Consider the following 12,798-nt stretch of genomic DNA (forward strand, 5'->3'; position numbering starts at 1 on the left):
GTTTATTTTTCTTTTTTTTTCATGTTCGTCTTCTGGTTGTAGCGTTATTGTTATTGTTGTTATTGTTGTTGTTGTTGTTGTTTTTGTTGTTGTTGTTGTTGTCATTTGAGCAGGTTCTAGAGGGCTTTTTTTTTCTTGAGCTTCCTCCCTTGCTATAAAAACAAACTTTGCAGACAATACGGAAAAAACGACGTAGCCGGCACTCACGTGATCAGTAAATTTCTGTGCTTAACTAGAGAGAGAGAGAGAGAGAGGGGGGGGGGGGGGTTAGGAATGATACATGAAACTGCTGCATATATTTATTTTCTTGGGGCGGCTATTGTAGAACACTATAAGGATGCTTAGGCTCGGATTATAAGACATTTCGCCGCCCAAGAACACATATTTGACAAGGCTCTCCTAGAAGTTGTGGGCATTTCCGGTTCTAGTTTTATGACCCTGGTGGTAGTTTGACCCTTCTTCTGTACCCTGATCCTAAAAAACACTCATTAGAGCCTGATTGATATCCCCTTTTGACCTTTAGAAATATCTTGATGTGAGAAGGGAAAGTGTCTTGTAATACCAGCCTTGATATCTGTTCCTCGTTTAAGTTTTATCAGCTGACTTGGCTTACCAGTGATATGATTTTAAACAAAGAAACATCGTGGGCAAGAGGCAAACTGAAAGGGTTGCAGGTGTACTAATGAATTCTCCTCCCGAAATTGACCTCTCTTTCGGTCACCTCTTTTGATTAATTTTTTTAGGAGCAGCGAGAAGCGGGCTCTTTTTTTTTCATTATTGTTTCCTTTTTTGTGTGCCCTTGAGCTGTCTCCTTTGTTGTAAAGAAAATGAAATTCGTGCCCGTATAGATACATTGGAGTCGTGATTGGCGAGAAAATCCAGGAACGTTTGACTTAGATGACGGTATACTTGATAGTGAAACCGCGGCTGCTGCTGCTGGTGCCTTGATAAGCTGCGTACACCTCATTGGTCTGGGATATCAGAGGTGAAGGCACTACCCTATTGCCGCAGATAATTAAGCTGGTGTCTGACGGGTACATCTTCTCACTCCTCCCGTTCAGCAGTAGCCAGTCAGTTTCACAGTTCGTTGTCCCTAGAATCCTTGATGTAACTTCGTTGACCTTCACGCGACTTCCAGAAGGAGCCTTTGGACAAAAAAAAAGAGAGTTGCGTTACCTTAGAGGTAGATATGGAACGGGCCTCTGATGTTTCATTGGCGACCTGCTCGAAGAAAAATGGGTGTTTGAAGGGGGGATGAGCAAGTGATAATGTTATAAATCACTGGAGTGTTGGAGGAAGCAAGCGCATGGTAGCTACGTGTGGAGGACTCAAGTATAATGTATCCTTTTGTGGAGTTGGTGGTGATTGTTTTAACCCCTTGAATGCGGATTTCCTACCAGAAGACATCACCAAGCTACAGGAATGGAACAAAAACTGGCTGCTACAATTCAATGAAGAAAAATATAAGGTCCTGCATCTTGGGAGGGGATATCCAGCACACCAATACCACATGGGAAACACTCCACTATCCACCACAGAGGCAGAGAAAGACCTGGGAGTGTATGTTACCAGGCTACCAGTGAAGGGACATCCAGCACACTAATACCACATAGGAAACACTCCACTATCCACCACAGAGGCAGAGAAAGACCTGGGAGTGTATGTTACCAGGCTACCAGTGAAGGGACATCCAGCACACTAATACCACATGGGAAACACTCCACTATCCACCACAGAGGCAGAGAAAGACCTGGGAGTATGTGTTACCAGGCTATCAGTGAAGGCCAAATTCGTGCCAATCGCAGCGGACGGGTTAAGGTTTGATGAAAATAGATGACATGACCAAACAAATCTCTTGTCGACACCCCCGCTGGAGTGGCAGTGTTGTGGAGAGAGACACACACTAATACCTTTCTTGTGTTACATCCGTTTTTACCTGGATTCGGTATTCGCAGTATTTTTCTGCTGGAGGGGAAGTTATTGTGCCAGTCTGACCAACAGCTGCCGTGATTATCTGTGGATGGATACCATAGTGATTATGATACCAGGCTTGACGGTGTATCGAGCAGGGATTATAAGCAGCTCTCGTATGTGCTTGTACGATGGGTCGAATTCAAATACAAACTATGTTCCATAATTTATCTTACTATTATTAAACACAAAAAAAATATATACAATGGATAATATTATACATCTACTGTCAATATGTCCATCTGGCGAGAATCTCAACTTAGCAAGCAGCACAGTTGTATATTGCCGAAGTAGCGAAGCTCAGATAAGTCCACAATGTTCCTTAAGGGGCTACTATTACACTGGGCAAATTTTCCGTGGATCTTCAGTCAAACCACGATTTCCGCTGGCGTGGTTCTCATTTGTTTCGTGTTATTGTTGATGATGATGATGGTGAGTAATACCGTTTTCCTTCGGTGAAATCTACCGTAGCTTTGGAAGATCGTGGACACGTCAGAAAACCACGGAAATATGAGAACCACGCCAGCGGAAATCGTGGTTTGACTGAAGATCCACGGAAAATTTGCCCAGTGTAATAGGGTGGTATTATAAGACAGTTTCACTTCTCACATCGACTCTTTCTAAAGGTCAAAGAAGGTGGCAGTCGGGTTCTAATGAGTGGTTCTTTAGGCTCATGCTACTGGGGAAGGGTCAATCTACCACCAGGGTCATAAAACTACTCCTGGAAATGCCCTAACTCATACGAAAGCCATGTCAAATATGTGAACTTGGGCGACGAAATGTCTTAAAATACGGCCCATAGTCCCTTTACCTGGTGACAACTTAGCAAGCAGCACAGTTGTGTATTGCCGGAGAAGCTCAGATAAATCCACAACGTTCCTTACCTGGTGACAACTCGTGGTTGCAGGCGTGAAGGAGATGTTGTAGCCCTGATAGGTCTTCGTGGGGTCGGTGAAGAATCTCGCGTTGAAATTGAAAGATGGCGATGTAAAGACTTTCCCTGATTGAGACCCACACAACCTGGTGATTAAATTAAGAACAAGGTTATATAATATATAACCTTGTTCTTATAAAGAAAAAAAAAAAAAAAAAAAAAAAAAAATATATATATATATATATATATATATATATATATATATATATATATATATATATATATATATATATATATATATATATATATATATATATATATATAGATATATATATATATATATATATATTTTTTTTTTTACGTCTACGCCAATAGCGCCAGTAGGCTCGCTTGAGGGGTCTGGGTGGTGTTCGGCCCCACCCCATAATGGCGCAGGCAAGTGTTTATAGTGGCGCCATCTTCTCTTGGCTCATGCTGCCCCCTGGAACTCTTTCTTGATTCACTTGGACGGTTTCCTCTAGAGTCCGGGTTGATGGGTGGTCTTCAGGACAGCATGTGGGTAGTTTTAAGCCACTCGGCGGTGACTGAAAAATCCCAGGTAGTAGCGTGGGGATTCGAACTCGCGTCGTCCATCACGTGGTGAATGTGGGCCCAGCACGCTACCACTCAGCCACCGCCTACCCAGCGTCGTCTGTAGTGGCATCGTCAACGTTACCAGATTGTCGTACTTGGCGTATTGTTTTTGCCGATTTCTGACCAAAAACTATCGTACCCACAAAGATAACGATATGCATTTATAATTATCGTTAAAAGCGGTAATTATTGTTGCTCTTTTTTTTTGCAATATTTATGGGGGTGGATTTCATTAAAGTTCCCAAGTCCTTGGAAGTGTGCTCAAGGAGTCCCAGGTGTGCGAGAAACATTGGGCATGTATCACGAAAGCTACCAAGCCAGGCAACAGGACTGAGAGGAGCCATGCGGTCACAGCGGAGCTGAAAGTGGCGTTGACTCTGCGATACCTCGCCACCGGGAAAATGCAGCAGTGCAGCGCAGATGACTTTGGAGTTTCCCGGGCCACAGTCAGCAGAATCATCACCCAGACCGTGGATGCTCTCGTGACACAAGAGAATATGAGGCGGTTCAATGGCTTCTCTTTAAACCGGGGGGCGCAGCAGAGAATGAAGGCGGAGTTTGCCGAAATTGCTGGTTTTCTCGGTGTGGTGGGTGCTGTTGATGGCACCCACGTAAGAATAGTGGCCCCACATGACCACGAAGAAGTGTACGTCAACCGCAAGAACTACCACAGCATCAATGTGCAAGTGGTATTTGATGCACAGTACAAGCTGCGGGACATGGTGGCGAGGTGGCCAGGGTCTACTCACGACTCACTAAATGTTTGTTTACACCGTGGTGCCGTTGAAGATGCAGACGGAACAAAAATACGTGCACATATTCTTTACAATGAAGATACTATCGCTGTATTTCAACTAAATATCATTTTTTTATATTTATAATTCCATAATTATACATAAGAAGTGTAATTTAGGTTAATTGAAGACATATTAGACGTCAAAGCGACGCGGAAGATTGGCAACGATGGTTTCTCCCAAGACCGCCCCCAATCCAACTTGGAAGTGCTTGTGGCGCGGTGATGAAACACGCCCAAGAAATTCTCCCAACTGCGCGTGGCGTCACCACGTCTGGGAGACCACTATGATGAAACCCACCCCAGAAACAGGAAAATACAATGTTATGCGTACGGTAATCTGGTAACGTTGGGCATCGTTCCCATCTCTCGTTGTCAACCAAACATGTGAATTAAGTATAGAAACCCACTCCGCTCTTCCTCCTTAATATAAGAACATAAGAACGTAGGAGTCTGCAAGAGCCGGTAGGCCTGTACGAGGCAGCTCCTTTGACCCTAAGCTCCCGTGTATCTAACCCCACCTAATATCGCTGTCCATGAAAGTATCTAATCTATTTTTGAATGTGACAATTGTATTGGCACTCACCACATGACTGCTAGGCCTATTCCACTCATACACCACCCTGTTAGTAAACCAATTTCTGCCTATGTCCCTGTTGAATCTGAATTTATCCAGTTTAAACCCATTACTTCGTGTCCTACCCGGTTCTCTTACCAACAAAACCTTATGAATATCCCCCTTATTAAAGCCCTTCATCCATTTATAAACCTCGCCATAACACCATAACTCTCCGTGACGAGGGACAAAACGCCCAACCATTTCACCCACCCCAGTCATTAACACTAATACAACAACTACCCATTAAACAAGCGGACCATCCCTTGACACCTACCCTTACCTGCCGCTGTATAAAGGGGGAGCTTCGTGGTGCAGTGGTTAGCACACTCGGCTCACAATCAAGAGAGCCCGGGTTCGATTCCCGGGCGGAGTGGAAAAATTGGGGCGGTTTTTCCGATATCCTACACTCCTGTCCACCCAGCAGTGAATGGATACCAGGTATTAATCGGGGGTTGTGTCCCGTCTCCTGGGGTCTGTTCCCTTCTCCTATAATCCTTCCCCCTCCTGTCTCTCTCCGGCATATGACCACAGATGTTGCCTTCTCCTATAATTCCTTCCCCCTCCTGTCTCTCTCCGGCATATGACCATAGATGTTGCCTTCTCCTATAATTCCTTCCCCCTCCTGTCTCTCTCCGGCATATGACCACAGATGTTACCTTCTCCTATAATTCCTTCCCCCTCCTGTCTCTCTCCGGCATATGACCACAGATGTTGCCTTCTCCTATAATTCCTTCCCTCCCCTCTCTCTCTCTCTCTCTCCGGCATATGACCACAGATGTTGCCTTCTCCTATAATTCCTTCCCCCTCCTGTCCCTCTCCGGCATATGACCACAGATGTTGCGCCGACTAAACGAAACTTTCTAACTTTTCCGCTGTATAAGGCATCACCTGTTACTCTATGTCTTAAGCATGCACACTCACACCTTTAGTCACCCAAGCAACAAACCACACACGCTACTCACGTTGTCGTTCGATTGTACAAGAATGTTAACTCGACGCCATCCACACATCTTCTCAGCGCTCCCTGCAGCGTGAACCTCTCCAGTTTCAGCGTCAACATGGATGTCGTCTGAACAAGCAAAGGAACACTTCTATAAGCCCTGACCTGTTTGCCTGTATGCGGGTTTGCTACAAAAATAACGGAGCAGTTTATTCATTTCATAAACCCTGAACTCTTGGGCGCACCTTTTATCACTCCACTACTACGTCGAGTGGAATTATTATCGTGGACACTGTGATACTGCCTGAGTCAGATTGTTAGTGGCGTGTTTCGAGGATATATAACTATAGCTGTGTGTGTGTGTGTGTGTGTGTGTGTGTGTGTGTGTGTGTGTGTGTGTGTGTGTGTGTTTGTTTACAGCAAAGGAGACAGCACAAGGGCACACAAAAAAGGAAACAATAAAAAGAAATATAGCCCGCTACTCGCTGCTCCTGTAAAGAGTCCGAAGAGGTGGCCAAAAGAGCAGTCAATTACATGAGAAGAGGTGTCCTGATACCTTCCTCTTGAGTGTGTGTGTGTGTGTGTGTGTGTGTGTGTGTGTGTGTGTGTGTGTGTGTGTGTGTGTGTGTGTGTGTGTGTGTGCGTAAAATGCACTTTCTTACTTGAAAGTCTTTTTTTTTTTTTTTTTACGTGTACACCTATAGCGCCGGTAGGCTCTCTTGAGGGGCCTGGATTGTAGTCGACCCCAGCCCGTCATGGCGCAGGCAAGTGTTTATAGTGGCGCCATCTTCTCAGCTTCCAGGAAATGCGAGAGATATATAGTGTATGCCCTGACTACTTAGATATACTCAGCGTCAAGGCGTTTTATAACAGTAATTCTTGATTTGAACAATAAAATGGAAACGCAAGCGAATAGGAATTGCAGACAGAACAATGACCTTAGGCAGTGCACTAACTCGGCTTTCTTCTCCTCTGGAATATAATATCATGTCTCGTAATATCATGGACGCTTTGTGACGCTGGAATGAGCTATTACTTGCCTCACCCACCACGGCCAAAAAAGTAAGGCACATACCGAAACTCCTCGCACTGCGCAGTTAAAGTTATTCGGGTAGTTGGTAATCCCGAAGCCTGGGGAGGACCAGTAGAACACTCCGTTGAATGCCTGAGTTAAACATCTTGGTGGTGGTGGGCTGGTGGTGGTGGTGGTGGTGGTCGGTTTAGTAGTGGTGGTTGTTGCTCTCGGGGTGGTGGTGGTGGGTTTTTTAGTGGTGGTTCTGGTGGTGGGTTTTGTAGTGGTGGTTCTGGTGGTGGGTTTTGTAGTGGTGGTTCTGGTGGTGGGTTTTGTAGTGGTGGTTCTGGTGGTGGGTTTTGTTGTGGTGGTTCTGGTGGTGGGTTTTGTAGTGGTGGTTCTGGTGGTGGGTTTTGTAGTGGTGGTTCTGGTGGTGGGTTTTGTAGTGGTGGTTCTGGTGGTGGGTTTTGTAGTGGTGGTGGTGGGTTCTGTAGTGGTGGTGGTGGTGGTGGTGGGTTTTGTAGTGGTGGTGGGTTCTGTAGTGGTGGTTGTTGTTGCTGTGGTGGTGGTGGTGGTGGTGGGTTCTGTAGTGGTGGTGGTGGGTTCTGTAGTGGTGGTGGTGGGTTCTGTAGTGGTGGTGGTGGGTTCTGTAGTGGTGGTGGTGGGTTCTGTAGTGGTGGTGGTGGGTTCTGTAGTGGTGGTGGTGGGTTCTGTAGTGGTGGTGGTGGGTTCTGTAGTGGTAGTGGTGGGTGGTGGTGGGTTCTGTAGTGGTGGTGGTGGGTTCTGTAGTGGTGGTGGTGGGTTCTGTATTGGTGGTGGTGGGTTCTGTAGTGGTGGTAGTGGGTTCTGTAGTGGTGGTGGTGGGTTCTGTATTGGTGGTGGTGGGTTCTGTAGTGGTGGTGGTGGGTTCTGTAGTGGTGGTAGTGGGTTCTGTAGTGGTGGTGGTGGGTTCTGTAGTGGTGGTAGTGGGTTCTGTAGTGGTGGTGGTGGGTTCTGTAGTGGTGGTTGTTGCTGTGGTGGTGGTGGGTTCTGTAATGGTGGTAGTGGGTTCTGTAGTGGTGGTGGTGGGTTCTGTAGTGGTGGTGGTGGGTTCTGTAGTGGTAGTTGTTGCTGTGGTGGTGGTGGTGGGTTCTGTGGTGGTGGTGGTGGGTTCTGTGGTGGTGGTGGTGGGTTCTGCAGTGGTGGTGGTGGGTTCTGTAGTGGTGGTTGTTGCTGTGGTGGTGGTGGTGGTGGGTTCTGTAGTGGTGGTGGTGGGTTCTGTAGTGGTGGTTGTTGCTGTGGTGGTGGTGGTGGTGGTGGGTTCTGTGGTGGTGGTGGTGGGTTCTGTAGTGGTGGTGGTGGGTTCTGTAGTGGTGGTTGTTGTTGCTGTGGTGGTGGTGGAGGTTTCTGTAGTGGTGGTTCTGAAGAAAAAAAATAAAGGAATCATTAGGATATAAAATATTTGCGATCTACGAATAAATTGGGAGCAGCGAGTAACGGGCTTTTTTTATTATTGTTTCCTTATTTTGTGCTCTTGAGCTGTCTCCTTTGTTGTAAAAAAAACACAGGCTGATGAAGGTACAATGCAAAAATGTGGTTCTACTCTCCACTGGTCCTGAGACTCTCCCATCACTCTTTTTTGTCACTTACGTGCATCCCGGTTGCGGCACAAAGGTGAGTTGGGCAGACTATCCCCTGCGAAGATTATTACTTATCGCCCTGAAGTATAAAATCATCTCTTGACCGGTTCCGGTGAAGGTCTGGCCTGCAGTGATGTCCGTGCCACAATACCTGCCGAGGATTGGAAGAACTTGAGTGGTCACGGTCACCATCGTGCAAGTTTAATGGCACAAAGGAATATCACAAACTAAACTTGTTACGTAATAATTAGAAGTGAATACGCCTTGTAAGAGTAACAGTGGCAGCCTTGCTTGCCGTCACGGGGCAGGTAGGCGGTGGCTGAGTGGTAGCGTGCTGGACCCACATTCACCGCGTGAAGGACGACGCGGGTTCGAATCCCCACGCTACCACCTGGGACTTTTCAGTCACCGCCGAGTGGCTTAAAACTACCCACAAGCTGTCCTGAAGACCACCCATCAACCCGGACTCTAGAGGAAACCGTCCAAGTGAATCAAGAACGAGTTCCGGGGGGCAGCATGAGCCAAGAGAAGATGGCGCCACTATAAAAACTTGCCCTGCGCCATGACGAGCTGGGGCTGACTTCCATCCAGGCCCCTCAAGAGAGCCTACCGGCGCTACAGGCGTACACGTAAAAAAAAAAAAAAAAAAAAGCCAGAGCGAGCAGGGTCTTTGTATACTCACACTGCACCGTTGTACAAGTTGTCGGTTCTGATCTCCAGACCATCAAAGTAGCAGCACGTCGCTGTAGTCGAGCCGCAGTAGGGATCCTTTCCGTACAGGTAAAAGTCTGAGAAGGTCACTCGGGGCACGTGGCACACGGGAGCTACAATCCACTTGACGCACTGGACTGCCGGGGCAGGGAGAACGGAACAGAGGGTGAACAGACAACACCACACAAAGGAAGCCCGCCCACCCACACTGTGTCTGGCTTCTGTACAAGACACACACACACACAAACAAATCTCTCTCTCTCTCTCTCTCTCTCTCTCTCTCTCTCTCTCTCTCTCTCTCTCTCTCTCTCTCTCTCTCTCTCTCTCTCTCTCTCTCTCTCTCTCTCCCTTTTCTTCACCAACGTTGTAGTGCGAGAATGGAATAAGCTCCCACCTTCAGTGGTTCAGTGTAACACGATTGACTCCTTTAAAAACAAGCTCGACCGTCACTTCCTTCAACTTAATATCAACTAGAAATGAAATGCAACGTTTAGGAGCCATCTGACTAATGTAGAAGCACTTAGGTTTAGGGACAGGCCACCTAGTCTGGACCATGGGGTCTGTGTGGTCTGATTTTCTATGTAAATCTATGTAAATCTTTCACTCACTGTTTGGGTAGTTGCTTGGATAGCCCGGCGAGGTGAGGGTGCCTTCCTGAGTTACTTTCTCAGTGCAGGGATTCGTCAACTTGTCTGTGGAAGACGAGGTTTGGTGTCATCAGGTATGCCGAAACTGCCGGATTTTGCATAATCCACTAGAAAAAGAACGATTATATAGTCACTGGATCATTCTAAGTTTTCAAAAAGGTTCGCTGAGCTATAGATATGATTTAATGAGGAATTCTTGGACTACACTCTAATTGAAGGTTGAACTGTTATCCTCTTTTATCCCAAGAGCCAAGCTATCGTAAGATGCTTCCTCACTACAGAGGAACAAAGAGAACAAGTATTCTGAGAGCTCCAGAGACAAGGTGTGCAAAGGGGCGGCCAATCACCTTAGTAGTTTCCTGTCACTGTCTGACAGTTGGCCCCTGAGGTGCCCGAGGGACACACACAAGCGCAGTCATTTCCATAAAACCCGCCGTTCTGGCAGGGGTCGGCGTTCACTCCGCAAGCAGCAAGCCACTTATCTATAAAAAATGAAAATTGTTGATCATTTTAGTTGGTGTCGACGGTCAAATTATTTAATACTAGTACCTTACCATATGCATTCATGTTTGTTTCCTATCGCTATGGGATTTTTTCATCATCCAATTCAAAGTGCATGGTAAGTGCATGGATACTTCGCCGATGGAAACGGTTCGAAAAAGTAATGGTGGTTGAAGCCTGGCGAGTGTTAAAATAGGAGCGATATAAACATTATTTGTAAAAAAGATCAATTCCTACAATAAGTCCGAGTAAGCAAACGTGCTCATTTTTCAGTATAGGAAGGAGTTCAAGTCACAGACAGGAGGAAATACAGACCAAGGAAGGCTGTTCCAGACATTATGAAAGAGAGGGACGAAGGAATGAAAATGCTGGTTAACACTTGCATAAGGGATTTGGCTCGGATAGGAGTGAGCAAGAGTTCAAAGTCGTGTGAGGCCGCGGAGGGGAGGAGGCATGCAGTTATAGTCTGTTCAGAGCATGAAGTCGGTTCAGGGTGGAGCTGGTATCGTCGTTTACCTCTTGCCATCCTGCCAAATCAACCTTCGTACATGCGTCTTTCTCTTATTTCCCATCCCTGTGCTATTTGTGATATCTTATATATTCTGTATATAGTAAAGGAAGCTACATAGTACAATGAGTGTCGATGTTTAGGATTATAACAACGATTTGTATAAATTCTATGACATGTGGCAACGATTTTTTCCCATGTTGCCACGTTTTGGTGGTGGTGGTGGTGGTCGGCGTGTCCCCTTAAGTCCCTCCCCCGGGTCGAGAGGGAGAGAGAGAGATAAACAGGTGGGTTGTGGGTGGGTAAGTAGGGAGACGGTGCTAATCGGATAATTGGCGGTCGAACTGGCAGAGCCGCACTCATGGGAATTCAGGAATCTGCCGCACCTTGGACCGACTTCGTGCTCTGAACAGACTTTTTTTTATAGCATGCCTCCTCCCCTCGCAGTCAGGATGAAAATATCGGTAGGAAACAGAGAGGCAACACTTCTGCGGAATATAAATGATTGGAGACCAGGGGCGTATTTAGGACCTTGAAACATTGGGGCTATTGGGCGTATTTTAAAACATTTCGTCGCCCAAGTTCACATATTTGACATGGCTTTCGTAGGAGCTGTAGGCCTTTCCAGGGGTAGTTTTATGACCCTGGTGGTAGTTTGACCCTTCTGTGCTATGAACCTTAAAAAAAACACTTATGAAAACCAGATGGATCCCCTCTTTGACCTTTAGAAATAGTTGATGTGAGAAGCGATGGTGTCTTAGCCCAGCTCAAAATGCTGGGTGGTTGGAGCGCGAGAAGCGCGGAGTTTTTAGGGTAATTCTGAGGCCTCTCTGACAAACATTAGGGACAATTTGTGTTATTGTATTTAGCAGTAACACAGAAAATATGGCAAGTGTGTCATAACAAGACTTTCAAGGCAATGATCAAATTATGATAAAGCATAACCACATTTAAGTGGTTAAGACTGATGTATCATACATATAAACCTCAAATTAAAATTTATTCTTTCAGATACGTTTACTGCAGAGAACAGGGCACTAAAAACTGATGAAAAGCAATTTGCCGTGTTTACAATATACCATAGAAAAATAACGAACATTAAATGAGCATCAAGTATTTAGTAATCAGAAACTACCATTTTTCACAAATTCATATAGTATTTTATTAAATTTATTCTGTTACCAAGGAGATTGAAAACTACAACTCAGCACTCTTACACTTAACTCTCTTGTTTCTTTGCCTAAAAAAAAAAAAATTGTACGTGGAAATTAGAACTCCAATACGTTCAATATAACACCCCTTTTTTTTATCAATAGGAAGATTAAGCAACTCATTTTGTAAATTATAGTAATATTAATGGCAGCCACAACTTCAGGGAAGAACAGTGACCGTATACCACAGCATAGCTAGATCTGGGTAAGGGAAACTGGATAAAAAAATACTGTGCATGTGCCGTGACTTACTTACATTAGAGTTTCATTGTTTGTCCCTTCCACTGACACGCCTTTCTTTAAACCCGGTAGCAGCGACTGGCCAAATTTGTGGCTCTACCGTGTACCAGCGACGGGCCACATTTTTGCCATGATATAAACCCCCAAAAATAGATGATGCATAAACAAATGCATTGATATATATTATGAAATGGTTTGCGTGAGTGTTGATTTTTTCTCATTTTTCTCGCTTAGATGGAAGGGCCTTTAAGAAACATGATCCCCGCAGCTGCCGAGTTAAGGGGCTATTACACTGGGCAAATTTTCCGTGGATCTTCAGTCAAACCACGATTTCCGCTGGCGTGGTTCTCATATTTCCGTGGTTTTCTGACGTGTCCGCGATCTTCCAAAGCTACGGTAGATTTCACCGAAGGACGACGGTATTACTCACCATCATCATCACCAGCAATAACAAGAAACAAATGAGAACCACACCAGCGGAAATCGTGGTTTGACTAAAGATCGACGGAAAATTTGCCC

At 45.6% G+C, this 12,798-nt stretch overlaps 1 protein-coding gene across 1 annotated transcript in view; it reads right to left on the bottom strand.

The window, feature by feature from the left end:
- Positions 1-286: 286 nt before the first annotated feature.
- The window catches only part of LOC126994742 (protein SpAN-like), a 34,440-nt gene continuing 21,928 nt past the window's right edge, over positions 287-12,798 (bottom strand). The window contains exons 9-17 of the mRNA XM_050854029.1: positions 10,176-10,301; positions 9,781-9,864; positions 9,144-9,309; positions 8,472-8,612; positions 6,906-8,242; positions 5,853-5,959; positions 2,856-2,991; positions 1,937-2,014; positions 287-1,145 (exon numbers count right to left, since the gene is read on the bottom strand). Of these exons, the coding sequence (XP_050709986.1) occupies positions 8,510-8,612; positions 9,144-9,309; positions 9,781-9,864; positions 10,176-10,301 (479 nt within the window). The 3' untranslated portion in view covers positions 287-1,145; positions 1,937-2,014; positions 2,856-2,991; ... (1 more) ...; positions 6,906-8,242; positions 8,472-8,509. The remainder of the gene's footprint in view (positions 1,146-1,936; positions 2,015-2,855; positions 2,992-5,852; positions 5,960-6,905; positions 8,243-8,471; positions 8,613-9,143; positions 9,310-9,780; positions 9,865-10,175; positions 10,302-12,798) is intronic.

The sequence above is a fragment of the Eriocheir sinensis genome, unplaced genomic scaffold (genome assembly GCF_024679095.1).
Source record: "Eriocheir sinensis breed Jianghai 21 unplaced genomic scaffold, ASM2467909v1 Scaffold861, whole genome shotgun sequence".
NCBI classification, from domain to species: domain Eukaryota; kingdom Metazoa; phylum Arthropoda; class Malacostraca; order Decapoda; family Varunidae; genus Eriocheir; species Eriocheir sinensis.